Below are 24914 nucleotides of genomic sequence, written 5' to 3'. Positions count from 1 at the left end.
ATATAGGATACAGTTGTCATGGGGACAGCTTGACTTTTGCAGGACTGATAAGGCCACAGCTAAAATCCCCAATCTTGAGGAAAAGTCAAATCAAGAAGCCAGTCATATCAAGAGGCCAAGGACAGCTCTTTAGTCATCTCAGAGTGTTTAAGTTTAGATTTGTGTGCAGCAGAGTTCTTTTCTGTCCCCCTCACTGGCAGGTGTGGGTTTTTATGTGGCTTTTCTTTAAGAGTGTATTCCCCTCTCACCATCAGGTCTGCATGATTTTTAATGCTGGAGAGCTGACACTGGTGGAATATGGAAGCAATGACATTCTGGGATCCGTCCGCACAGAGTTTGTGAACCCTCATCTGGTTAGGTAATGGTTACATCTGCCTCTGTAGCCGACACAGGCATTTAGTGAGAGTGAGCTCACACATAACCTTGGAGTCTATACCCAGTAGAGTGCAGCCCCAAGGCCGTGAATCCTGAGTAACCCACTTCTCACAGTGACCAGCAATGGGTTTAGTTGCCAGGTCATTGTCTGTCAAGTTTTAGAAGCACAAGAGCTTCTTTTTCTCTGATGCATGCTTAGTGCAGCCTGCCGTGGCTTTTACTGAAGAGGGACCTCCCATGAATGTTCTCAGGTAACTCTGCATCCAGCTGGTCCTGGTAACAGCATCATGAGTGACTCAGTTGCCAGCAGGACCTTTTCAGTCTCTCTAAAGTTCTGATTCCCCTGTGTTCTGATTCAAGAGAAGGAAGGATCATTGGCTGCTCAGGGCAATGTAACTAATGTATTATTGGGGACCCCTTCTCCAGAGGCGTGGCTTCTCAGGGGGAAGTCATGGATCAGAAAGGTTTGTTGTCACTTGAGGCAGTTATAGGTACTGGGCAAGTGTCACAAGTCAGAGAACTGCCAGAGGCTCCACGTGCTCGGGAAAACTGCAGGGAAGTCAGGGAGGGAACTATGTGATTCAATTGTGAATTTTCAAAGTAGTGAAGGTAATAGTCATTCCCTTCAAATCGCAGCGTCCGTATCAATGAGAGACTGCAGCGAGGCGTGGATGAGAACAAGAGACTGGCTTACCTGATAGACATCAAGACTATAGCAACAGGTGACTGTAACCCTCCCACCTCTCTGTATTTTGCCAGCCTTCCTGATCCCTTTCCATTCACTGTGCCAGGCAGCACATCCCTGAAGGTCCTCTATGCATTCCCTCTACCAAGCAGCAGATTCCTGAAGTTCCCCTTCATATTCCCTCTGCCTAGCAGCAGTTCACTGGAGACCAGGTTGTCCTGATTTTGACAGGATGCTGCCTGGTATGGACACAGCCATGAGTGTCTCTGATTGCCCTGAACCCAGATTCTGTGTTGCCTGCGCTGCCCATGAGCTGTGCATGCTCACGGACAGCAGGGGAGAGTTGCTGCTGTTGAGAAGGCATCAAGATAAAATGTCACTGTTGTCTGGTTTTCATGTCGCAGTGTCTTCTGGAGGTCTTGCCCTAATTAGGTCCCRGGCATCTGATTCCCCTGGCACAGCTTTGAATGTTGAGCACTTTGAGGTACATCAGTACTTAATAATATAAGTACCTGATGTACCTCCAAGTGCACAACATCCAAAGCTTTCCTTTCCTTTCTTTTCTTCCCAAGTGGACCTTGTTGGTGGCTACAACGCTGGCACGATCAGTCATGACAGCAAGATCGATTGGCTGGAGCTGAATGAAACAGGCCACAAATTGCTCTTCAGGGACAAGAAGATGAGGGTGAGGCCTGTGGCAGGATGATATATCTGGGGAGAGGTAGAGACAGACGTGCCTGAATGGAGGGAGGGAGGTGAGAAACACATCTGAAGTTCTGATTTTTTTCTTGCTGCTCCTTTCAGAAAGATTGACCGTGTCCAGATTGCACGTGCTGTCAGTGTTGCATTCTTGAGTCATAGCTAATGCTAAACTTTGTTACTAGTCATCTTTGCTTCATCTCATCACATCTGAAAATGAAAATCATAGATTGTTCTGCTGTACATATATCTATGGTATTCAAAAAGTTATGTCAGTCAGGTGAAGCTCCAGGTGACTGGAAAAAGGGAAACATTGCACCCATCTTTAAAAACAGAAGGAAGGAGTACCCTGGGAACTACTGACCTGGTAGCTTCATCTCTAGGCCTTGGAATAGCATGGAACAGCTCCCCGTAGAAGCAGTGCTAAGACACGTGGGGAGCAGGAAGGTAATTCAGGACAACCAGGGGAAGTAATTCGAGACAGCCAGCATGGCTTGACCAACAGCAAGTCCTGACCAGCCCAATGGCCTTGTCTGATGAAGAAACTCCGTCAGTGGACAAGAGAAGGGCTATAGATGTAATTTATCTAGACTTCTGTAAAACCTTTCACACAGTCCCCCACAACATCCTTCTCTCTAAACTGGAGACAGATGGATTTGATGGGTGGACTGTTTGGTGGATAAGGAATTGGTTGAACAATCGCATCCAGAAGGAAATGGTCCCAGTGGACATCAGTGACAGAACTGGTGCCCCTCAGGGGTCTCTACTGGGACCGGTGTTATTTAATATCTGTATTAATGGTACAGATGAAAGGATCAAGTGCACCCTCAGCAAGATTGCAGATGACACCAAGCTGAGGGTTGAATGACACACCTGAAGGACAGGGCCATCCAGGGGTGTAGAAGGATTTTAGTTGACGGGGGCACAAGGCAGGGGAACCTGGACGAGCTCCAGAATTGCGCCCATGGAATCTCATGAGATGTAACAAAGCCAAGCATAAGATGTGTGTTGGACCAATCCCACAGTAAGGGCAGCAGGGGAGGGTGGGTTCTGCCCCTCTGTCCCATTCAGGTGAGATCCCATCTGAAGTGTTGTCTCCTGCTGCAGGGTCCCAGCACGGGGCAGACATGGAGTTGCTAGAACAAGTCCAGAGGAGGCCACAGAGATTGTCAGAGGCCTGGAATACCTCTTCTGTGAGGAAAGGCTGAATGAATTGGGATTGTTCATCCTGGAGAAGAGAAGGCTCCATGGAGACCTTCGAGACCCTTCCAGGGCCTAAAGAGCCTTCAAAAGAGCTGTAGAGGGACTTTGGACAAGAGCCTAGAGGGACAGAATAAGAGGGATCTCTTCCCATTGCCCGAGGGCAGGGTTAGATGGGATGTTGGGAAGAAATTCTTCCCTGTGAGGTCCTGGCCCAGGCTGCCGAGAGAAGCTGTGGCAGCTCCATCCMTGGAGGTTCAAGGCCWGGTTAGACAGGACTTGGGGCAATCAGGTCTCATGGAAGGTATCCCTGCCCATGGGAGAGGGTTCGTAAAAGATGATTTTTAAGGTTCCTTCCAACCCAAACCATTTTGGATTTTTATTTCCCCAACCATTTTGGTAAAGATTGAAACAGGGGCTTTCTTGTTCTCTTTTGGTAGGTGTGTCATGAGACTAGCACAGTTCTCTCTTCTTTTTCTCATCTTTTCTAGATGAGGATGAGGAATAGAGGCAGTCTGAGACTTTTTAGTCACAAGGCATGATTTATATAACAAAGTTATGACATGTGTCAGGTTACACCTTCCAAACTGTTATGTTTGTTTCTGGGCAATGTGTTCTACAAACAACTGAGCTCTCACCTTATTGGAAGCAGTCCTTGCAATAGGACTGCACCTGGGATGGACAGTTCAACCCAAAATTGCAGAGAAAGACCCGTCTTGGTCTCTTAGTTTGTTTCCATGGAGGACTTTAGAGCCCATTTTCCTGTTCAGCTCTGGAGCTGAGAGGGAACTGAAGTAGCACGAGGCATAATCTGGTTTATATACATCTGTGCCAAGCCGTAAGGGAGGCAGGATCTGAGCGTGCTGCTTAAAATGCTGCAAGGGTTTAAAAAGGTCTTAATTTCTGGATAGCTACATGTAAATAAATATGAGATTATAGGATGTGTGTCTTGAAAAAAGTCTATTTCCTTATGAGTAATGTCTGTTTACAAGATGCCTGCTCAGATGTTCCTGCAATGTTTGTGTGAGCTGGCAGCCCAGCCACAAGTCCAGCTGAGCCTATTCTCTCCCCACTCCAGCTGCAGCTCTATGATGTTGAAAGCAGCACCAAGACAACCATTCTGAACTATTGCTCCTACGTGCAGTGGGTCCCAGGCAGTGATGTGGTGGTTGCTCAGAACAGAAACAGTCTCTGCATTTGGTACAACATCGATGCTCCAGAGCGAGTCACCATGTTTCCTCTGAAGGTAAAACCCTGGGGACTTTGATTGCCTCTTGCAGTTTCTTTTACTTCTACTTGACATGTGTGGGAATACTAAAGGTGATATGGCAGAAGGGAGACAGAAACTGTTAGCTTCTCATGGACAAAATATGAGCTCATTTGTCAACTTTGTGGCAGACATTCCTGGCAGAAGATGAAGCAAGGAGCTGCTTCATGGCTCAGTCTGCTCAGTGAGAGTTCATTCAGAACTGTGACTGGCAGAGCTGTCACGGTGCTGCCCTCACATCGCTGCAACCGCACATACTTCAGGTGAACGTGGGAGTATTGACAGCTCCCTCCTTCTAGGGGGATATCGTGGACCTGGAAAGGAATGATGGAAAGACTGAAGTGATAGTATCTGAAGGGGTGAACACTGTGTCCTACACGCTGGATGAAGGTCTCATAGAGTTCGGAACTGCCATTGATGATGGAGATTATCACAGGTAAGTGCTGGATACACCAGTGGGGATGGCAGGTAGCTCACATCACATGCCTGAGACCTGGGAATTAATGACCCATGAATGGCAGCAGCAGAGCTTTCTATACAGAGTTGAACTTCTCAGCATTATGTTAGTGCCAGTTCTGGCTATAATGAACATCAGAGTCCTTCAGGAGGGAATATTCAGCTTTTGGCTCCTCACAGCTTTGTGGTTTCAAACTCGGGGAGAGATTGGCCAGTCTGGTCCCATAGACACCGGACAGGGATTTGCTGAAGGCAGTTGTCAGTTAATTGCAGTGAGTAAGAGTATCTCCAGAGCAGTCAGATGTGATTTGGTGCTTGGCTGCTTTTACTGCTGCCTTCCAGGGATGGTGGCAATGCTGTAGCAACATCCAAGAGTTGTGCAGAGTTAAAACTTGACTGCCAGAAGTGGTCATGGCAGCCCCCTGGGTGCTGGTGACACAGTTTTACAGGGCTTTTAAAAGGACCAGGAGAGAAAACTTCACATGTTTATAGCACTGTTGACACTTTAGAGACTTCTTCAGCAGGACTTGTGTCTGTTGTTCAGACTCAACACTTTAGACTTATCCCACACTGCTACAGCTTTCTACTGATCATCCGTCTCTAAGTACCTTAGCCCAGGCAGGAGTAACCTAGATCTCTAAATTTTGCCCTGCTCTTTCAGGCCCAGTGTTACACTGTCCTCTTCAGAACTGGGTACACCCAGATGTCTTTGTCTTCAATGCAGCTCTGCTTAGGAAGATCCTGTTGCTCAGTCTGGGATTTTCCTCAGAGAGCTCTTCTGTTACTGAAAGTCTGCAAATCTCTGTCTCAAGGGCTACTGCATTTTTGGAGACGCTGGAGATGTCTACAGAGACTGAAGCCATGTGGAAGACTCTCAGCAGACTGGCTTTGGAAGCGAGACAGCTGCACATTGCAGAGAGGTACATCACATCTTTGTGACTTCAATATGCTTTTTGCTGAATCGCAGGAACCAGCTAAAGATGTGGCTCTGTGTATGGTCTGGAAGATTCACTGCGTTGGAGACTTAAGTGTTCTCTATGCCTGACAATGACTTTGCCTTTTCATCCCAGCTGGTAATGCCAGAACCAGGGGTGGGAAGACATCTCTCTGTAGCATAACTTTTTGTAGATGATATTCCAAAGCTGTGTATAGTAAGGACTCAGAGAGCTGACAGACATGAATAAGCTGGAGCCATCACTGAAGCTTGGAGGGGTGAAACATGAGCCTTGGTCATGCTCGTGGACTCTCTGATGGAGCAGGGCACGAGGGCATATCATGGCAAAACCCTTCTCTTGAAGCAGGGCTACCCCACCTCTCCCATTGTTGAGCTGGGTCTGCTGCCCAGGTTCTGAATTTCTTTTCTTGGACCAAAAGTGGGCAACAAAACCTGGTCATTGAACAACTGCTTTGCATTTCCAGGTGCTTTGCAGCTCTGGGAAACATGGCAAAGGCTCGATTTCTGCACGAAACCAATATCATTGCTGACCAGGCAGCTCAGGAGCATGTAAGTCAAACTGTTCCTGCTCTACAGGGCAGGAGTTTTCCTGAAAACACTGAAATGCATGTTATCTTCTGTGTCCATGCTCACCAGTGTCATGCTCCAGACCAGTACCTCATCCTGTAGAAACTGCTGACATTGTCTTCCATGCATGCCTGCCAGGTCCCTCGCAAGGCTGGCCATTTTATACTGCTCCTGGCTTGTCACTGCTGTGATACTCAAGTGTCTTTCGTTTCTGTAATGGCCAAGCCTCCACCTGCAGTCCCCTCCATGTTCCATTCTAGAGCCTGTTCTTTCCCTCAGCAAACTGTGCTTTCTGCTGTTGTCTGCAGGGTGGAGATGGCACCGATCATTACCTGGTGCGGGCCCGCTTGGCCATGCTAGACAAGAATTACAAGCTGGCAGAGATGATCTTCCTGGAGCAAGTGAGTAAAGGAACAAGAAGTGGAAAAGGTTCGGTTTGTTTCTGAGCGGGGTGGTTTGTGCACTGCACTGTAAGAGGAAAAGAGGATGTTGCTTGTTTCTAGGAGAAGAGTTTTCACCATGAAGTAGAAGGAGGTATTCCTTGTTATGAGGTGTAGGATTACCCTGAGATGCATGAAGAGAGTGAGGGAGGATGTATATCCACATAAAGGAGACAGTACACTTTTTCAAGTGTTTTCTGCACATCTAACCCTGTCCACTGTAAGAGCTCTATGGCAATATGTTGGCTCCTAACCTGGAGCGTTCAGCTTAATGCTTTGCTTTTTGACACAGAATGCCACAGAGGAGGCCATGGACATGTACCAGGAGCTGCACATGTGGGATGAATGCATTGTTGTGGCCAAGGCCAAGGTACAGAGTATTGCTGCACTGGGCTGTGGGCTGGTCTTGCTTGGTAAAACTTCTGGTTGGGAGTCCATTCAGGGTCCATGTTCTTTACACCTGCCTTACCTTGCTTCTGCTTAGAAGGCCTCCAAGTAGAAGAGAAGGTTGTGCTGGTGTAAGTACAAACCCAGATGAATAGGGAGAGAAGCTACTGAAATTGGTTTAGGAGTCTCTGTGGCTTCAAAAAAGAATGGGCAGTGCCATGGTACATAGGGCTGGCATTATGGTTTCTGATAACTGGACAGCAAGAGGCCTGGTGCCATGGGCAGGTGTTCAGAGCCTGCAGGATGAGCGGGACAGGATCTCATCCTGCCCAGGTCAGCCTGAGTTCTGTGTTTCTCCACAGGGACACCCAATGCTGGAGAAGTTGCGTCGGGGTTACTACCAGTGGCTGCTGGATACCCAGCAGGAAGAGAAGGCTGGGGAGGTCCAAGAGGGACAGGGTGACTACCTGGCAGCCATCAGCTTATATCTGCGGGCAGGGCTGCCAGCCAAAGCAACACGGCTGGTCATGAGCAGGGATGAGCTGCTCACCAATGGGGATGTCATTGATAGGATCTCCACGGCACTGATCAGAGGGGAACTGTACGAACAGGTGAATGGCCCTTTCCACTTGGCTTTCTTCTTAGGGGCATCGGGGCCCTTACCCCATCCTTTGCACATGTGAGACACAGGGGGACTGAGCTGGAAGCTATCAAAGGTAGATCTGTGTTGATACATTTGCAGTTAACATTTATGCAGAAGTGCTCACTGTATCCATTGTACATAGGTGAGCTGTAGAATTACTGTCATTAATCAGGAAAAAGATCAAATCTCATTGGCAACATGTCTCCAGAATAGAATATCAGTAATAGTTAAGGAGACCCTTAGGAAGATGGGAATCAACAGGAGCAGAATCATGAATCAAACCAAAAACTTGGTATCACTGTGGAAATGTCAGTGCTTCCTCATAGCAGAGTAAAATACAGCGTAAAGACATTGTAAATGGAAAAGTTAAGGAAGCAAAACAAAGGAGATAAAGACTATCTGTAAAGCCATGAATATCATAAAGAAGGGTTGTGATTATTCTGTGTCTAATAGCGCCATAAATTGATACGTTATTAGGTGACAATTTTAAAATCAAAGGGTGGTTTTCCCATAGCACTAAATCATGTTAATGTCAGAAAGCAGTGCTGAGTCTGCCCGCTGTTCAATATCCTGGCCAACAGTTGCCTCTGGCAGGTGCTTAAAGGAAAATAAAGACCAGGGCAGGCAAATACAGGGTGGCACTTCCCCAGGTGTGTTTTTATGGGGTCCAGGAGTTTGCAACCTATAATGTACCTGAACAGTTCTACTAAAAGCTCTTGATAGATTTTACTTCCATGAGGTTGTTAAATTACTGCTTGAATCACATGTAGTTTTTAAGTTACAATTATGGCAGTGAATTTCTCAGTTCAGTTATATGTTGAGTGAAATAACCAGTGCTTTTTGTTAGCCTGTTTCGTGTCTCCTTTATAAATTACATTCCTGTAGTCTCAATTTCTCTTCAGCATTTTCTGGCCATTTCTTTTCGACCCAAGAGAATTTTGTGCTTTTCCAAATTTGTCATCTTTTCTTAAGCCTTCGGTTGAAAGAATAACTTGATCCCGCTACTTGATATTGTTATCAAAAGTATAAATACCCCAAAAGAGATTAGACAAATCATGGAGGTAGAGTCTGTCAGAAGCCATTAAATATGATGATGTGAGAGCATCATGACACAAACTCAGGCAGCTTCTACTGTACAGGTTGTCAGAGATGGACAGATAAAAGAAAGGCTGGTATATACTTGTTCTATTATTGCAGTCCTTCTCTAGATGTGTGGTCTTGCCACCGTTCAAATGTTGAAGGGAACGAGCCTTTAGTCTGCTGGGATAGCTGTGCTAGCGTCAGTCAGCAGAGAGGACAATGGTCTTGACACAYGCTGTCTTTCCTAGAAGTTCCTTAATTCCCATGCTCTTGTTTCGTGGGGAAGGCAGGGCTGCTGTGTGGAACTGGTAGGGTATGATGATGTGGGGAGGTGATGGCTCTGGAAACTGGCAGCTGGTATTTGTCATTAGGCTGGAGACCTGTTCGAGAAGGTCGGGAATCCTCGCAAGGCTCTGGAGTGCTATGGCAAGGGCAGTGCCTTCCTGAAAGGTACTGTGCTCAATATGTTCTTCCCCTTCATCTCCAGCAGGAGCCTGGGTATTCTGGCCTGGTTGCAACATGAGCTATTGCCATGGAGCCCAGAGATGCCTGGATACTCTGCAGCTTCCACCTATCACATCATTCAGTGTGTATATTTTCATAGTTGTTCTTGCACACGCAGTCCCAGTAGAGTGTCCTGTTCCCAAACCCTTGATCATGTTGACTGCACCAGCGTGGATATGACCCAGCTTTCTGCAGGGTCTAGGTTGCTGGGTAACCCATTGGAACTGGGGTGTCTTAGACTGTCACTATGCCCCTCCTGTGCCTCAGTTCTGCTTCCTTGCTCGCCTCAGCATGGTCTCTTGTGCGCCCTTACAGCCGTGGAGCTGGCTCGCCTGGCATTTCCTGCAGAAGTTGTCAAGTTGGAGGAGGCCTGGGGAGACCATCTCGTGCAGCAGAAACAGCTGGATGCTGCTATTAACCATTACATCGAAGCCAGGTGGGGACAGGGGAAGGCTGTATAAGCAGCCAGACACTGGCAGGGTATGAAGTTGATACGAAGTTTGCCTCTGTCAGCAGGAGGTTTGTTTGAGTGAACCCACACTACCCTGCTTAGCGCTGCCCGCTTGCTTGTGTGCACCAGGCATTGATGCCTTCCCACATCTCTCCAAAGGTCTCCAGCCCTGATTAACTGTTCCCTGCTGTCCCAGTTCTTTCATCCCCCTTAGTGCTGCTGGTTACTCAGCTCCTTTATGCTGCTCTAACTCAGCAAGCTGAAGCACTCTTGTCTCCCTGCCATAATGCAGCTGGAGGAGATGGCTGCTGCCTGGCTCTAAAGACTGATGGGTTTTGTGCTAGGTGCTCAATTAAGGCCATTGAGGCAGCTTTGGGAGCTCGGCAGTGGAAGAAGGCCATCTACATTTTGGACTTGCAGGACAAACAGACAGCAGCCAAATATTACTTCAAGATTGCCCAGCACTATGCAGCTTTACAGGAGTATCAGGTGAGGCCACAGACCACAATCACCACTTCTCTGTTGTCCCATGGATATATTGAGTGTGGTCTTTTCCTGGCAGGTTGCAGAGGAGCTATACATCAAAGGAGGCCAGACCAAGGATGCCATTGACATGTACACGCAGGCTGGGCTCTGGGAGCAGGCTCACAAGGTAGAGTCAGAAGCCAAAGCTTCTGGGAACCTCACCCCACTTGGTGAGATGTGTCTTCCCTCAGGAGGTGGAGGTGCCTTGTGCACCAATGCCTGATCAACTGGTACTCTTCCCAAAGGATGCATGCAGGGCCATCCAGTAGCCAGCAAGAAATCTGTTCCTAGTATTGGCATCCTAACCATGCCCCTCTCTTCCTCTCAGCCCCATGTGGGTGCATCTCTGGCACAAATAGCCCTCTTTAAGAGCTGGTCCTGTGTACTTTGTGACAGTGATAAATGCTGCTCATTGTTTGAAGAGTATATAGTATGGATACCTGTTTATCATATGGGAAGGAAATTGGTTTTCCCCTTCTTCTTCACTGCATGTGTCAGGAAATTGCTGACATTCATTGTCTCCCATGTGCTCCTTTCGGCAGCTGGCAATCAAGTGTATGAGCCAGGAGGATGTGGCTGTGTTGTACATAACCCAGGCCCAGGAGATGGAGAGGCAGGGCAAGTACAAAGAAGCAGAGAGGTGAGTTTCTTCTAGTACCAGTACCAGTCCAAGACTGAGCCCTGACAAACTGGGTGTAGTGAGGAGGAACCCTTTCCTTGGTTAGGAGCAGGATTTGGAGCTGGGGTTTGGAGTCAGAGGAACTCACTCTTCACGCTGAGATATTTTGGGATGCGGAGAGATTTCAGGGACTGGTCATGTCCTTGGCTGAGCTGTTTGGGTGTGCTTGTGTTCCCAGGCTGTACATCACTGTGAATGAACCTGATTTGGCCATCACCATGTACAAGAAGTGTAAGATGTATGATGAGATGGTTTGCCTAGTAGCCAAGTACCACAAGGACTTACTTGGAGATACTCACCTGCACCTGGGCAAGGTGAGTGCATCTCATGGCAGGAGATCAGCTAGACCAAACAGGGGCAAGAGTGTTGTTATGAATGAGTGTTTGAGATCACTTWAAAAAATTGCTGGCAAAGGTATGAGCAAGGTCATTAAATAAAGTCAGATTTAATATTAAGTGACAAAGCATGACAAGTTCATTGGCAAAAGTCACTCTACTACTTACAGGACAGTTAAAGCACAACTAGGAAAAATGAGCAGCACCAAAACCAAACAAAATGCAGGCAATCAAAACAGAAATGAACTGAGAACTACCTAGGGATTTGTGTGTGTGTATGTGTGTTTTTGTGTGTTTGTGTGTGTGTGTGTGTTTTTAGGTGCATGGGACAAAAGTGCAGGCAAGGATAGAAAGGAACACAGGCTAGAAGCTTAACAAGACTCAACAGTACTTAACTTATACCTTAAGCCTAACAATTTAACTTAGGAAAAACAGTTAACTTTTACCTAACTGAACTTAAACTCAATTTATAGCTTAACCTTAACAACCTAACAGAGGAATAACAACCCAATTTATAACTTCAAAGTTATACTTAGCAACTCAGCAAAAGAACAATTAGTAGAACTTAGCTTAACTTAATGTTTAACACCTTACCCAAAGAACAACACTTAGCATGTATGTAAGTGTATAACTTAACCTTACTTATAGGCCTAACTCACATCTCTGAGGTACTTAAACATCTAAGAAAGCATTATTTCTCCCAGATTTGCTATAACATATGCACATATTTATGCACCCAGATGGAAACAGTCAGTGCAAACAAGGTACCTGTGAGAAATTCCCCTCAGAGGTCAGTGAAATACTCACTTCAGATGTTTTTGCATCTCCCAACGGGTGAAGGATTGGGCCTTGAGGAGTGAGGATATCAGCCAGAGATTGTTTCTTGGTGATCCTCCAAATATGGCAAACCTGAGAGTTTGCTAATGCTGAGAGGCATCCTCTGCAGAGGGATATTGCTGGGCACAGTCCACTGCTGTTCCAGGAGAGCTCAAAGGGTCTCATTTCGGACCACTGTTTATAGGGTCAGAAGAGAGTTGGCTTCAGTCATAACAATGTCTCATCCTGGCCACAGTTTGCATCAGCACTTTCTTTGAAAGTGAGAACGGAAATGTTATGCCATTCAGGGAAGAGGAATGTTTTCCAAGGCTGGTCATAAGGAAAACAAAAGCTCATTAGACAACAGCAGTTCCTGGACAGTGTTTCTGATAAGCTTGGGAAGAGCTGAGCCCAGGTGCTGTTTTCAAGGCCAAGGCCTAACGAGCATTTCTGAGATCACACTGCAGCCTAGAAAGGAGGGGAGAATGCACCCCCCAGAAATGTGACTGTATCTCATTGCTCTGACTGCAGGAGCTGGAGGCAGAGGGGCGCTTGCAGGAGGCTGAGTACCACTACCTGGAAGCCAAAGACTGGAAGGCCACAGTGAACATGTACAGAATGAATGACATGTGGGAAGAAGCATACAGGGTAATAATCATTCACAGTTACCCACCTGTGCAGGGATCAGGCTCTCTCTGCTTTGTTCACTGCAGGATCAGAACACTTGGTGTACACTCCCAGACTCAGCAGTGCTCCAGCCCTGGAGGCCTATGGGCCTTCTACTCTGCAGCATTGCAGTCCAAAAGCAATGACTGCTGCCTTTCCTCTGCCCCTGACCACTGGGACTTTGCACCTCAAGAGGTGTTGCTCTGGCCACAGCCCCCCCAGCACTGCTCTTCTCAGTGTGGGTGTGGAGTGCTGAGGTCACTTCTGCTGTCCAAACAGTGATCTGGGCTGTGCTGAGGCAGCAGTTCTTCTGTTCTGCCATATATGCCTTTATCTTACTCTCCCACTCCCCAGTGCAATGGTGGTCACAGAAGGGTTCCTGTGAAGGTGACAGATGGTTTTGGTGCTCCCCGTGCTGGCAGGCAACACCTGAAAGGGCYTCAGTCTGCAGACGGTGAAACAAACAGATACACTTGGTTCTTCCTTTTCTTTGGACAGGTGGCCAAGGCACATGGGGGCACAAACTCCCATAAGCATGTGGCCTATCTGTGGGCGAAGAGCCTGGGTGGAGAGGCAGCTGTGAAACTCCTCAGCAAATTTGGACTTCTGGAGATGGCCATTGACCATGCAACAGACAGTGGGTACGCAGGTGTCTCCGCCCAGCACTTCCCTCCCCTCTGCATAACCTGAGAAAAAGTGGGCAGGCCAAGATAACTGTGTGCACATGGTAGCTGCAGGTCTGCAAAATGATATAGGCATTCCACTTCCTTGACACATCCAACTTCCCATCTTTGTGTCAGTCACTCAAATGCTAAGTCTGAGCTGGGCAGGCAAATGCCACTCGTCCCTAAAGCTCTGCAGGTTAAGGGTTGTGAGAACCTCTGAGCATGAGAGGAGGTGCTCCACCTTTCACCACAGATAACTGCTTTTCACAAAAGCTTTGGGCCTGCTCTGCACCTGGCCACGCCTCTGCCTGTACAGCCATTAATTGCTCCTCTTCCACAGGCTCCCAAATCTCTCGACTCCTACCTTGGGCTCTAACAGCAGGTGTGAAGGAGCCAAATTTCCTTAGTGGGGACTCTAAAAGCTCCTGATTAGGAACAGGAGGAATGGGCCAAATCACTTGGGACCAAGCCTCTGTATTCCCCTCTCTCCTCTCCCAGTGTCTTGTGCTCTRCTTGATACCTTGTTCTTGACTGAAGGCATACTCTAACAGCACAGTCCTTCTCTCTTTCATTGCAGAGTCTTTGAATTTGCTTTTGAACTGGCCCGCCTTTCCATGAAGCAGAAGATGCCAGACATCCATTTGAAGTATGCCATGTTCCTAGAAGATGAGGTAATTTTTCCCCTGGAATAAGTGCGAGTTCTCTGGTCCCTGAGGTAACTGAGCAGTTGTTGCTGCAGCTGTCACAGTTCTGGCTGCAGTCACTGAGTATCCAGAGGGCTCCATGATGACAGCCCCAAGCTCCACACACCTATATTTCATAAATCCTCCCTGCCTTGCAGTAAGTTGAGAAGGTCATGTGATGATACCAGAACAGGAAGGTGTGCAAATAAATCACTCCCTCTCTTCTAGGGCAAATTTGAAGAGGCTGAAGGAGAATTCATTAAAGCTGGGAAGCCCAAGGAAGCCGTGCTGATGTATGTGTCCTTCCACATCCTGGCCTGCTGTGTCTGCTCTCTCCATGCACTGCCAGCCTGGCTGCCTCTCTGGCATCAGGCTGCTCCTTGTCATCCCCCTTGTTAGATCTCATGTCCCTGTTGCATGTCATGCCCCCAGGTTTGTGCATAACCAGAACTGGGATGCTGCACAGCGTGTGGCTGAGGCTCATGATCCAGACAGTGTGGCTGATGTGCTTGTTGGACAGGCACAATTTGCCTTTGAGCAGAAAGAGTTTCAGAAGGCAGAGGCCTTCCTCCTGCGAGCACAGAGACCTGAACTGGCCATAAAGTACTACAAGGTGAGCACAGTCTGTAGCAACATCATTGCCTTCCTCGCTGGACAAGAACCCAGCTTAGGTGGAGTGAAATCCACCTCCCAGCTCTCCCTGTCAGCTTAGTAGCCAAGGAGAAACCATTTTCTCAGGGTTTCTAGAGGAGCTTAATACTGGCCTGAAGACTGAACCAGTGGATTTCACAGCATAGCTTTGTTCTCTCACAGTTCTTGGAGGATATATCCTGCCAGAATATGGGTGGTCCTTGGAGTAGCACAAATGGGTGTATTTGGAGGCTTTAGGTGCCCATTCCACAGAATTAGCTGGAATGGATGAGCACGTTCCCCAGAGGTAGTTTGGGTAAGTGGATAGACATAGATGCCATTTTGAGGGAGGAAAGAGTTGGATGATGCTACTGTGGTTGTTTCTTCCACTGGATTGTCTGGCAAGATGATCTGAGGGGGTAGATGTGTTATGTGATGGCAGGAGTCAGGGGGATCCTGGTGAACTGGTGGAAACTTCTCCCCATTGTGCCTGTGCAGGAGGCTGGCATGTGGAGCGAGGCCCTGCGGATCTGCAAGGAATACATGCCTGGTCGGCTGGGAGAGCTACAGGAGGAGTGTGGCAGGGAGGCTGACAAAAAAGGCTCCAGGTAAGGAGTGCTGTGGTCAGGCTGCAGGAAATAACCAGGTAGCTCTTTCCCGTGGCCATTTTCCTGATGCCTTACAGAGACAGCCTGATGGGATCCCTGACATCCCGTTGATTCCTTCTTGAGGATTCTGGACTTCTTACTGCATAGGTTTCCTATTATCCTTCCATATTGCTCTGGGAGGCTTATTTCTGCCATCCAAGGACTCCCAGATGGCTTCTTGCCGCACTTAAAAATCTCCATGGTCTCCTGTATTGCCAGTGCATCTCCCCAGGGTCTTTGGTCGGTTCTCTCCTTAACAATGTTCATTCTCTCTTGTCACATGCTCCACTCCTTCTGAGGTCCCTGCTTAGTGTGCTGTGCACCTCCCTGCCTACACCCTACACACTGCCTCCAGGGTGTCTGGCAGCATCCATTATCCTGCTGACAGCCTGCATTCCTCCCTGCAGTGGAACTGAAGGGCTGCTGGAGCAGGCACGGGAGTGGGAGCAGGCTGGGGAATACGCCAGGGCAGTGGACTGCTATCTGAAGGTGCAGGATCCCGTCAACAGTGTCCTGATGGAGAAGTGCTTGCTGAAGGTACTGTCAGGGGCTGTGATTCCCTTCACCTGCTCTTCTGCCTGGAAGCTCTTCCACAGCCTGAGTGCTCCTCAGAGATCCCTGTCACTGCAGGGCACGGGAGAGCCTGCAGGCTGCAATGACTGGAGGGTTGAAAGCCTTCATAGCTGTTCTCTTGAGCCATGACAGGCTGTATTGTGGTTCAGACCTTGGCAAAACCATGGCGCTGTGCTTATCCTGAGCAATGCTGCCTCCCTTGTCTGGCACCACTGCCTGTGCCAGGCCCGTCCTGTGTGCCCACAGCTTCCTGCACTCGAGAGCTGCACGTTAGGATTCAGCCCTTGCTAGAGGAGCACCCTCTTGTGCTCTGTGCCACCAGTCTTTGTGTTGTGTTCTTGCTCATACTGCTCACTCATACCCATGTCCTTGTACCAACTTCAGCAACAATTATGTCCTTGTCTAATCTTCTCCTGTGTGTGGAAGTAGCTGAGCGTTGCTCCTCTGATTTTTGAAATGACTTGCCATTTCTTCTCTCCTTCCCCTGTAGTTGAAGTGCTCCCAGCTGTCAGTCTTTCAGCTGGGACTGAGCACTTCCCAGTTTCATCTTGCTCTCCTCGTTTTTATCTATTGAGCTGCTGACAATTTCTCTTCACAGGCTGCTGAGTTGGCCATGAAATTCTTGGATCGGTCACAGAGCATGGAGGTGACACGGACTGTGGCTCCTCAGCTGGTGGCCATGAAGAAATACAGCATGGTGAGGGCTGGCTCCTGCCCCCAGGCTGCTCAAGAAGTAGTGACATGGCAAGGGAGAACTCTATCCAGGAGAAGGAGGTCAAGTCACATCCTGGGGTGATGGGTGGGTGGATGGATGCCCTTATTTAGAGTTCGGCTGTGCAGAGTCTTCAAAGAGGATGAAGGAGGGGAATGAAACAAGTCCTGGAATAGTGTGAGAGAGCCAGGCCTTGAGAGGAGGTGGGAAGCAGAGGAGAGGCTTACCTTTGAGGAAAGACTTTMTGTTATGTCTTTGTGCTGGTCAGCACCAGCTTCAGCCTGGGATAAAGGGAGCCCATGGGGTTTTGTCTCCCATGGAACTGTCTCTGGCCCTGCAGGCAGCTGAGCTCTACCTAAACTTGGACCTGATCCGAGAAGCTATTGATGCCTTCATTGAAGGGGAGGAGTGGAGCAAAGCCAAGCACGTGGCCAAGGAGTTTGACCCCAGGTATGCCCTGAACTTTGCAAACTATACCCTTCTTGTTCCCCCTCCCACTCCCACATGATCCCTGTCCTGTCTTTTACTACGTTTCCTGGATTCTCCCCACAGTGGCCTTCCCAGACTTGACAAGGCACATTTTCCACGGCTGCCCTTTCCAAGCCATTTAATATTCTGACACTTTTCTATTGCTACACATCCCACAGAAATTGTTATCCTCTTTTGTCTTATCCCTACCGCTATCTCCCTTTGCCTTGTCATAATTCCATGCATGCATTTTTCCTTCCAAAAGCCCTTGTTCTCCTCACACATTATATTGCAAAGAGCTGCTTAAGGCTGTTTCATCCCCTTCCACCTGTGCATCAGCAGCCTGCCAGCAAGGCATGGCACAGCTGGAAGTCTTCTAGTTCCAAGGCTGAATCCAGACTCTGTGCTGATGCAAGACATGAGTGTTGCTGCCTATTGGGATTCTTTCTACCCACAGGTCAGAGGAGTATGTGGACCAGTGTTATAAAGAGTATTTAAAAAACCAAGGAAAGGTGGATTCGGTACGTATGTGGGATGTCTCACAGGCTAGAGAGTGATGTCAGKACCTGTGAAGATCCTTGGGGTCTTTCTCATGGGGCTTTTGCCTGACTATGCATATGGATGAGAAGTCTGTGTGCCCATGAGCTATGGCAACTGCCGGACCACAGAATCACAGAAGGGTTTGGGTGGGAAAGGACCTTAAAGCTTATCTCAAACTCATCTCATTCCACCTCCTGCTTTGGGCAGGGACTCCTTCCACTAGATTGGGTTGGTCCAAGCACCCATTACTGGGTCATGTCCAATTTGTTGTCCACCAACACCCCCAAGTCCTGCTCTGGGCTGTTCTCCATCCATGCTCCACTCAGGCTGTATCTGTCCATGGGGTTGCTCCAACTCAGGTGCAACACCTGTCACTTGGCCTTGTTGACCTTCAGGACGTTCACCCAGGCCAACCTCTTCAGCCTGACAAGGTCCCTCTTGATGGCAGATGGGTCACACAGGCTCTGTGATTTCATGTTGTAGAGGGGGACAGACTGTGGGAAGAAATGACATGGGTGGCCTGATGCCTGCCTGGATTTGAGTAGGAAGCCTGGCCTGAACAGTGAATTTGGGTCTGTTTCCATTCCAGCTGGTGGGAATTGATGTCATGGCAGCTCTGGATATATATGCAAAGCAGGAACAGTGGGAAAAGTGCCTGGAGGTTGCAGCTAAGCAGGTGAGTGCTTGTGTGAGCCCTCAGGGACAGACCTGTGGTCCTGGCTCCCTGGGTGGGTGGGCAGCGTGGAGAGCCACCCCACTGTCCCCATCATGGCCAGTCAGGCTGAGTGGGGAAGTGTTATAACCTGGAACCATATTGTGTTTAAATTTTGTGATTAATGAAGCATTGGAAGAAGCTAAATGAGTTGTTTGGACTGGAAGTAATTGGTACCATGGAAACAGTGATTTGTAGAAGAAAGCCTTCTTTCTCCATGTTGTTGAGAGCTCTGTGTCAGTTGGAATGAGACATCCTAGTCAGGAAAACAAATTTGGCATCTTTCCAATTTTACTGACCTGAAACTAACAAAACTACCTCAGCAGAGTAATAAAAATTGAGAAAAGCAAATTGAAACTGTTTTACAGTGCTCTTTCAAGGTAGTAGCCGGAGACAAAAGCTCTCAATTACCAGGATGTACCTTGAAGGATGGTTTGTATTCAGTGGTTATTGATTGGTGATTGGTTATTGAATGGTTGTGAGTTCAATGGTTGTTGATAATGGAGGTAATCAAGGGCAGGCAATTGTTTAGAGTGAGGTATTGGATCAGATTGAATAACTGGGCAGCCTTGGCAACAGTGTCTGAAGTTGGTGGAGACATCACCACTTACCACTTGGGCCAGCACTGATGCCTTGGAAAAGCACTGGGAGTGTGGTTTGGTAACTTTGGTTCCAATAACCTAACTTTGGGTTCCTACAGCAAACTTGGCATCACTTCAGCTTCTCTGATACAGATGATCTCTGTTGTAGTCATTGCTCTATTGGAGGCTTCTGTACTGATATTCTGTTTAGCAGGAGCCACAGAGAATAACTGCACATTATATCTCATGGGAAAGACTCAGTTTATTGTATTGGACACCGCACGGCTGCATTGAGCCTCAGGAGACCTTGTGTCTGCTCATGTCTCTAAGAGAGTATCAGCATGACTCTTCTCTGTAAACAGTGCAGAATATAATCAGTTTGACTTACCTGTTCTACAGCGATTATACAGCAAAAATGCTACATTTATCAGAACAGGTCACATACCAGATTTAATCTTTAGCCCTAGTTATACTGAACATGGTGTTTCACCAGCACCCACATCTGGGTGTCCAAGTTCTGGACGTCTAATGGGATGCTGGTCTTTCTTCTGCATAATAAACTTGCTTCCATTGCTCAGTTTTTAACAGGATTGCACATTTTGTGCCATTTTCCTCCTCTCATTACTATATTTATGCAAGTGTGAAGCAGTTTTTTCCTTACTTGAATTTCTGTGAGGCCAACAGCAGTCCTTGGCAGTGTCTGTGGGGTCAACACATGTATRAGCAGCATCTGAGAGGATCTGCAGTCCTGGAGCTGTGACAGAATGTGAATAATGGACTAGAGCAGCTTTGTAAATGATGAACATCTTCATTCCACCCAGGGTTTTAGTTAATTTCTTTGTTAGACTAAGAGCTGCTTTACAGTTGGTAGACTTGTTGACACCTAGGAAGGTGCTGCATCCTTCAGGTGTTTGGCAGTATTCCCTTGGCAAGTGCTGAACAGCTGGAAAACAGCTGTATKTGCATGTGTGGAGGATCAGCACAGCATCAGCTAGCCAAGATTAAGGTGTCAGTAGGGCCCAAATCAAAACCCAGCTGTGCTTAGGGCAGTCTGCCTCTGAGTGCCTGTTTCACCCTTTGGGACTCAGGTTTGTGGGGTTGTGGACTCCTGGCTCAGGCCGTCCTCACCACGTGACAAGTCTTCAGTTCATGRGTCTCATGCTACTGCTTTCCACGTGTCTTCTCCAGAGCTATAAAGTCCTCCACAAGTATGTGGCTCTGTATGCAACACAGCTGATCCGGGAGGGCAGCTGGGATAAAGCCCTGCGCCTGTATGTCCACCACGGAGCACCTGCCAACCCCCAGGTAAAGAGGGCAGCAGCCAAGGTGAGCTGCCCCGTGTGCTGTGATCTGCTGCACCAGTCTGGCTCCCAGTCAGAGCTGGAACTGCCTGGTGTGCAGCATTCCAGCCCTGCAGTCAGTTCTCCTAGAGGGCTGAAGGCAATCTCCTGTCATGTTCTCCACGGGAAGGAGCAGGAGAAGTTGAGTGTTTGTGTTTGTTTTGCAAGAAGCTTCCATCCTTTCCTATTGCCCTGCCTTGTCCCCAGCAGCCCTTGCAGTCAGTGATCTGCAGCACTGCCACTCTGGGAGCCATTCCTCAGCCTGTGATGGCAGCAGGAGAGTTCCAGAGTCTGCTGACTCCCASTCTGTCTCCTTCCACACTTCTCTCTCTTTTGTTACAGAATTTCAATATTTACAAGCGTCTCTTCGTGGAGATGGTGAATGCCTCTGGCATGAACTGTGCTGAGGCATACTCCAGCTGGGCTGGCCTGCGGGATGTGCTCCTCAGTCTGGTAAGTGTGGCCATGGCCACCACTGCCTGTTCAACTCCAGCTTCCAGGGGCTCCGACTGGGCAGAAACAAGAACCAGTCTCTTTCCAGGTGACACAGGCAGTGTTTTTAGAGAACAAGCTTAGGGGAAAGAGCTGGCAGTGTGGACAGTAGGAAAACAGGATCCTATGAAGTGGACATGGCTGGGCAAGAGAAGGTAGCAGAAAGCCCTCTGCTCAAGGCCACATCCTAGCAGTGTGTCTGGACATTGGCCCTTGCAGAGCTCTGTGTGTCACTGCGACACAGGAGCTGTCCTGACGTGTCCCCATCCCACACATATTCAGCAGCTTGCATGGGGAAAGCACAGGGCTGCTGAGCCTGGAAAATATGAGTCCTCCCCATCTCCCCGTGGATGCTTAGAGCCTTCTGCTCCTTGTTCCTGTCCAGAACATGTCAGTCAGAGCTCATCTCTTTCTGTCCTATAAATACCCACCTCTGGCATGAGCAAAATCAACAGATCTTCCCTTTGTCCATCCAGCCTCACCCCGCTTCCATGCTGGCTGTGGTTGCAGTGCTGGTGACTCTTCCTGGCTTCCACAGCCTCCTTCCTTCAGCATGGTCTGGGACCCAGAGCACCAAGGCCCAGCTCTTGTTCAGTCCCAGAGCTGTCTGGATATTTCAGATCCTTCTCTCTCCTGACTTCTCTGATCTCATGGGGTGAAGAATGCCCTTGTGCTCTCCCACTTTCAGTTGCTCTCATTTTCTCTTCTCAGTGTGAAAACTTAGTGAAGTCCAGTGAGGCAAACACTCCGGCACATGAGGAGTTTGAGAGGATGCTTCTGATCTGCCACTACTGTGCCACCCGCTCTGCAGCGCAGGGCCTGAAGCAGCTGGTGAGGCTTTGAAGTTCCTTTACCAGGTCACCACTGAGAGCAGGAAGCACCGTGGGGATGTGCAGATTTGGGGCTATTCGTAGTTTACTGTTCCCCTTCATGAATCACGCATYGTGGATGCATGAGAATGGGACTGCAATAATCTGGGAGCCCACCACTGGCAGGTGAAAGTGGAGATGGTCTTCTCTGCTTATCCTGGAACTGCCCCAGCCACTGTGGCTGAGCTGTAAACCAGGGGAGAAGCTGATCCATGTGCTTGGCATGACTTGTGAGAGCAGAGGTGCCAGTAGTAATTTAGGGTTCACAAAATATCTTCCCAGGAATGGCTTCCTCTCTGCTGTCCTCAGCTCCAAGAGCTGCTGGGCTTCACAAATGGTTTTCAGAGCAGATTATCTGCTCAGGGCTTTGGCAGGTACTGGTCCTGTGTGCTGGGCCTCCTGGGGGGCTTTGGGAGTTTGTAGACTTGTGTGGGGGCATCACAAGGTCCTGTGAGTATTTTGGAGTCTTGTGTGCACTGGGATTTGTTCTGGGCCTCCCTGCTGAAGTCTTGATCTCATGTGGGATTGTGGAATTGTTCTAGAGCTCTCTATGGATGTGGGACTGGAGTTGTGATGGAGAAGGCTGTAAAAAGGAAACGTTGCCACAGCTGGGAACCCCAGTGAAAGTCACAGGGGAGACTGGGGTTTCTGCATGGCTGTGTGTGTAGATGTTGGGGGTCCAGAAACGTGTCACACAGCAAGAGTCAAGTCTGATGTCTTAGAAAGCTGTACAGATCTCCACAGTTGTGGAATGTTGAGGAGCTGGGCAGTCTATTTGACACCATGAAAGAGGGGTGGCCTTTCTGGTCAGTTCTGGTATGACAATGTGTAGCAGAAAAGCGAAATTACCCTTCAATTCCTCACCCCCACTTGAAAATTCTTACATAATTGAGTACAAGATAAAACTTACTGTGGCTGGAATAGGTTTCTTGGAGAGGTTGGAGAGTCTCCATTCCTTGAGATGGTCAAAACCTGATCAGGCATGTTCCTGAACCTGCTATTGCTGCCTCTGCTTTGACTGGGGCTGGGGCAGGATTTGGGGACTGCCAGCAATGCCTTCCAACCTCACCTGTTCTGTGACTCAGATAGGGAGAGTTTGGGTGTGGCTTCTAGGGAAAAGTAGCAAGGCTCATAAACCAGTAGAATTTAACCCCCAGGTAGCAGTCCCGTGTGTTCTGTAGTGAGGAAGGTCAGTGAGGACTGAAGTTTTTGACCTTTGTTACCTGTAGGGCATGTGAGGGTGCAGAGTCCCCAGTATGAGTTTGGAGTGATCTCACGAGATCCCTTCCACCATGTTTTTTCTGTGCTGAATTGTGGTTTTCCTGTGCTCCGTATCCACAGGACACCGTGGCTGCCCAGCTGTCCATTTCCCTGCTGCGCCACACAGATCTGCTCCCTGCAGACAAGGCTTTCTATGAGGCTGGGATGGCTGCCAAGGTAAGAGCCAGTTGCCACCAGCCCAGAGAAGGAGGTAGGGCACCCTGGGCTCAGCGATTCTCAACTATCCCAAATCCTCCACTGGCTGCTGGACTCTGCACTGAAGGCTGTTCCTCAGCAGCTCTCCAAACCTCAGCCAGTGCACAGACAGGACCTACAGAGCTGGGGGGACAGAGGCCATATTGTGGCTCTGTCAGTGTGGATGTGCTCTGTGTCACCCAAGTGTCTGACAGTGTCCCCAGGAGCAGTGACACATGGTAAGGACAGTAGCATGGCCTCAGTGCCTGCACCTGGCTGTGCAATAATAGAATCATAGAATGGTTTAGGTGAGAAGGGACTTTAAGGCCATCTTGCTCCATCCCCTGCCATGGGTAGGGACACCTTTCACTMGAGCAGCCTCTTCCAAGCCCCATGCAGCCTGGTCATGTTGCCTGTCTCCATTGTGTAGGACAGCCTGTGGCAGTGAGCTGGTTGTCCCAGGGATGGAAAGCTGGGATGTGCAGTCTCCTTGTCCGTTCCCTGGGCTGTAGGCAGGAAACTGTGGCACAAACAGAGCCACGTCCTTCCCCAGCCATGGCTCTGGGAGGAGAGCTGTGGTGGTGAGGAAGAGCTGCCCAGTCTCACTCGGGTTCCTCTCCATATCAGGCAGTCAGCTGGGAGAACATGGCATTCGTCTTCCTGAACCGCTTCCTGGACCTCTCAGATGTGAGTATGGTCTGTGGGGGAGGGCTGTCTCTGTAGAACAATGGCAGTGGGCACACCTAAGGCTCCTATGTGACAGCACACTGGAGCTTGCACTGCTGAAAAGCCCCAAACCCCGCTCAGTGTGTGCCTGGAGAGCAGTGGGCACCCTCACATTACCTGTGGCACCTGCACAGCCCTGCCCAGGTCACCCTGGCTGTGCCAATGCCACGGTACAGAGCACGTGGGCCTGAAATCCTCAGGGCTGCAGATGCCATTACAGCTTTCAGAGTGATCTCACCCACATTGTTCCAAGAGATGAAAAAATACTTGGGGGGTGGAGGCCATGGCACAGTGCTTGGCCCCTGTGAAACAAAACTCAGGAGTCCCCTAAGCCCCTTCGTTGGCCAGCAAGTTGGCCACCAGAAACACCAAATCCAAGGGAGCTGACAGACCTCACAGTGCCAGACTCTCAGGTCCTGTCAGCAGCTGCTGGGGAAAAACAAAAGCCTCTGATTACATCTTTCCCTTCTTTGAGGCCACCTGAATAGGGCAGTGTCTGTCCTACACTGCAGTGTAGCCATGGATGGCAGGAGGGCCTGGTCCCCACAGCAGGAACAGGCAGGGGCATCCTAATTGTGAACTGTACTGTGAGCTCCATGACTGCCACTGCACAGTGCTCCACCGCTTGTTTCCCAGGCCATTGAAGAAGGGAACCTGGATTCCCTGGACCATTCCGATTTTCAGAGGACAGACATTCCCTTTGAAGTGCCTCTTCCAGCTCATCAGCACGTGCCTGTGAGTGTCACCTTCCTTCTTCAGCTCCTGTGCACAGTGATGCTGCTTCTGAACAGGAATTGGGGTGAGGCTGGGACTCCGGGGATTGTAGGGGATGGAAATGGACTCAGTAGTGCCTTGTGCCCCCGCCACAACCACGCACACCTGTGCACAGACCTGTGCACACACACACACACAGAGTCACACACACCCACACCACACACACACACACACACACACATGCACATACCTGTGCACACACACCCACACCCACACCACACACACACACACACACCCACACACACTCTCTCTCTCTCCTTATGATCCCCAACTTACACACATACACTCAATCACCACAGTGCCCCATGAACAAGCGG

The 24914-nt window shown here is 49.0% G+C and overlaps 1 protein-coding gene across 3 annotated transcripts in view; it reads left to right on the top strand.

Annotated features, from left to right (window-relative positions):
- Positions 1-24914, top strand: part of IFT172 (intraflagellar transport 172) — a 37148-nt gene that overhangs the window by 10322 nt on the left and 1912 nt on the right. The window contains exons 12-44 of one of the 3 annotated variants that reach the window (XM_057386020.1): positions 255-358; positions 1012-1097; positions 1633-1745; positions 4038-4205; positions 4526-4662; positions 5495-5602; positions 6102-6186; positions 6513-6605; positions 6937-7014; positions 7394-7642; positions 9126-9204; positions 9574-9694; positions 10054-10198; positions 10272-10361; positions 10777-10874; positions 11092-11227; positions 12596-12712; positions 13229-13371; positions 13973-14066; positions 14307-14371; positions 14511-14691; positions 15207-15316; positions 15763-15892; positions 16527-16625; positions 16981-17090; positions 17566-17629; positions 18238-18324; positions 20130-20246; positions 20624-20734; positions 21485-21604; positions 22984-23079; positions 23725-23784; positions 24460-24558. In XM_057386020.1, the coding sequence (XP_057242003.1) occupies positions 255-358; positions 1012-1097; positions 1633-1745; positions 4038-4205; positions 4526-4662; positions 5495-5602; positions 6102-6186; positions 6513-6605; positions 6937-7014; positions 7394-7642; positions 9126-9204; positions 9574-9694; positions 10054-10198; positions 10272-10361; positions 10777-10874; positions 11092-11227; positions 12596-12712; positions 13229-13371; positions 13973-14066; positions 14307-14371; positions 14511-14691; positions 15207-15316; positions 15763-15892; positions 16527-16625; positions 16981-17090; positions 17566-17629; positions 18238-18324; positions 20130-20246; positions 20624-20734; positions 21485-21604; positions 22984-23079; positions 23725-23784; positions 24460-24558 (3693 nt within the window). Of the gene's footprint in view, positions 1-254; positions 359-1011; positions 1098-1632; positions 1746-4037; positions 4206-4525; positions 4663-5494; positions 5603-6101; positions 6187-6512; positions 6606-6936; positions 7015-7393; positions 7643-9125; positions 9205-9573; positions 9695-10053; positions 10199-10271; positions 10362-10776; positions 10875-11091; positions 11228-12595; positions 12713-13228; positions 13372-13972; positions 14067-14306; positions 14372-14510; positions 14692-15206; positions 15317-15762; positions 15893-16526; positions 16626-16980; positions 17091-17565; positions 17630-18237; positions 18325-20129; positions 20247-20342; positions 20735-21484; positions 21605-22983; positions 23080-23724; positions 23785-24459; positions 24559-24914 lie in introns of those variants that run through there. The other 2 variants (XM_057386022.1, XM_057386021.1) reach the window with 2 other exon arrangements.

The sequence above is a fragment of the Malurus melanocephalus genome, unplaced genomic scaffold, assembly GCF_030028575.1.
Source record: "Malurus melanocephalus ecotype Western Australia unplaced genomic scaffold, MMel_1.1 scaffold_901, whole genome shotgun sequence".
Taxonomy (NCBI): domain Eukaryota; kingdom Metazoa; phylum Chordata; class Aves; order Passeriformes; family Maluridae; genus Malurus; species Malurus melanocephalus.
Note: the sequence above shows the minus strand (reverse complement) of the source record. Positions and strands in the feature narration are given on the sequence as shown.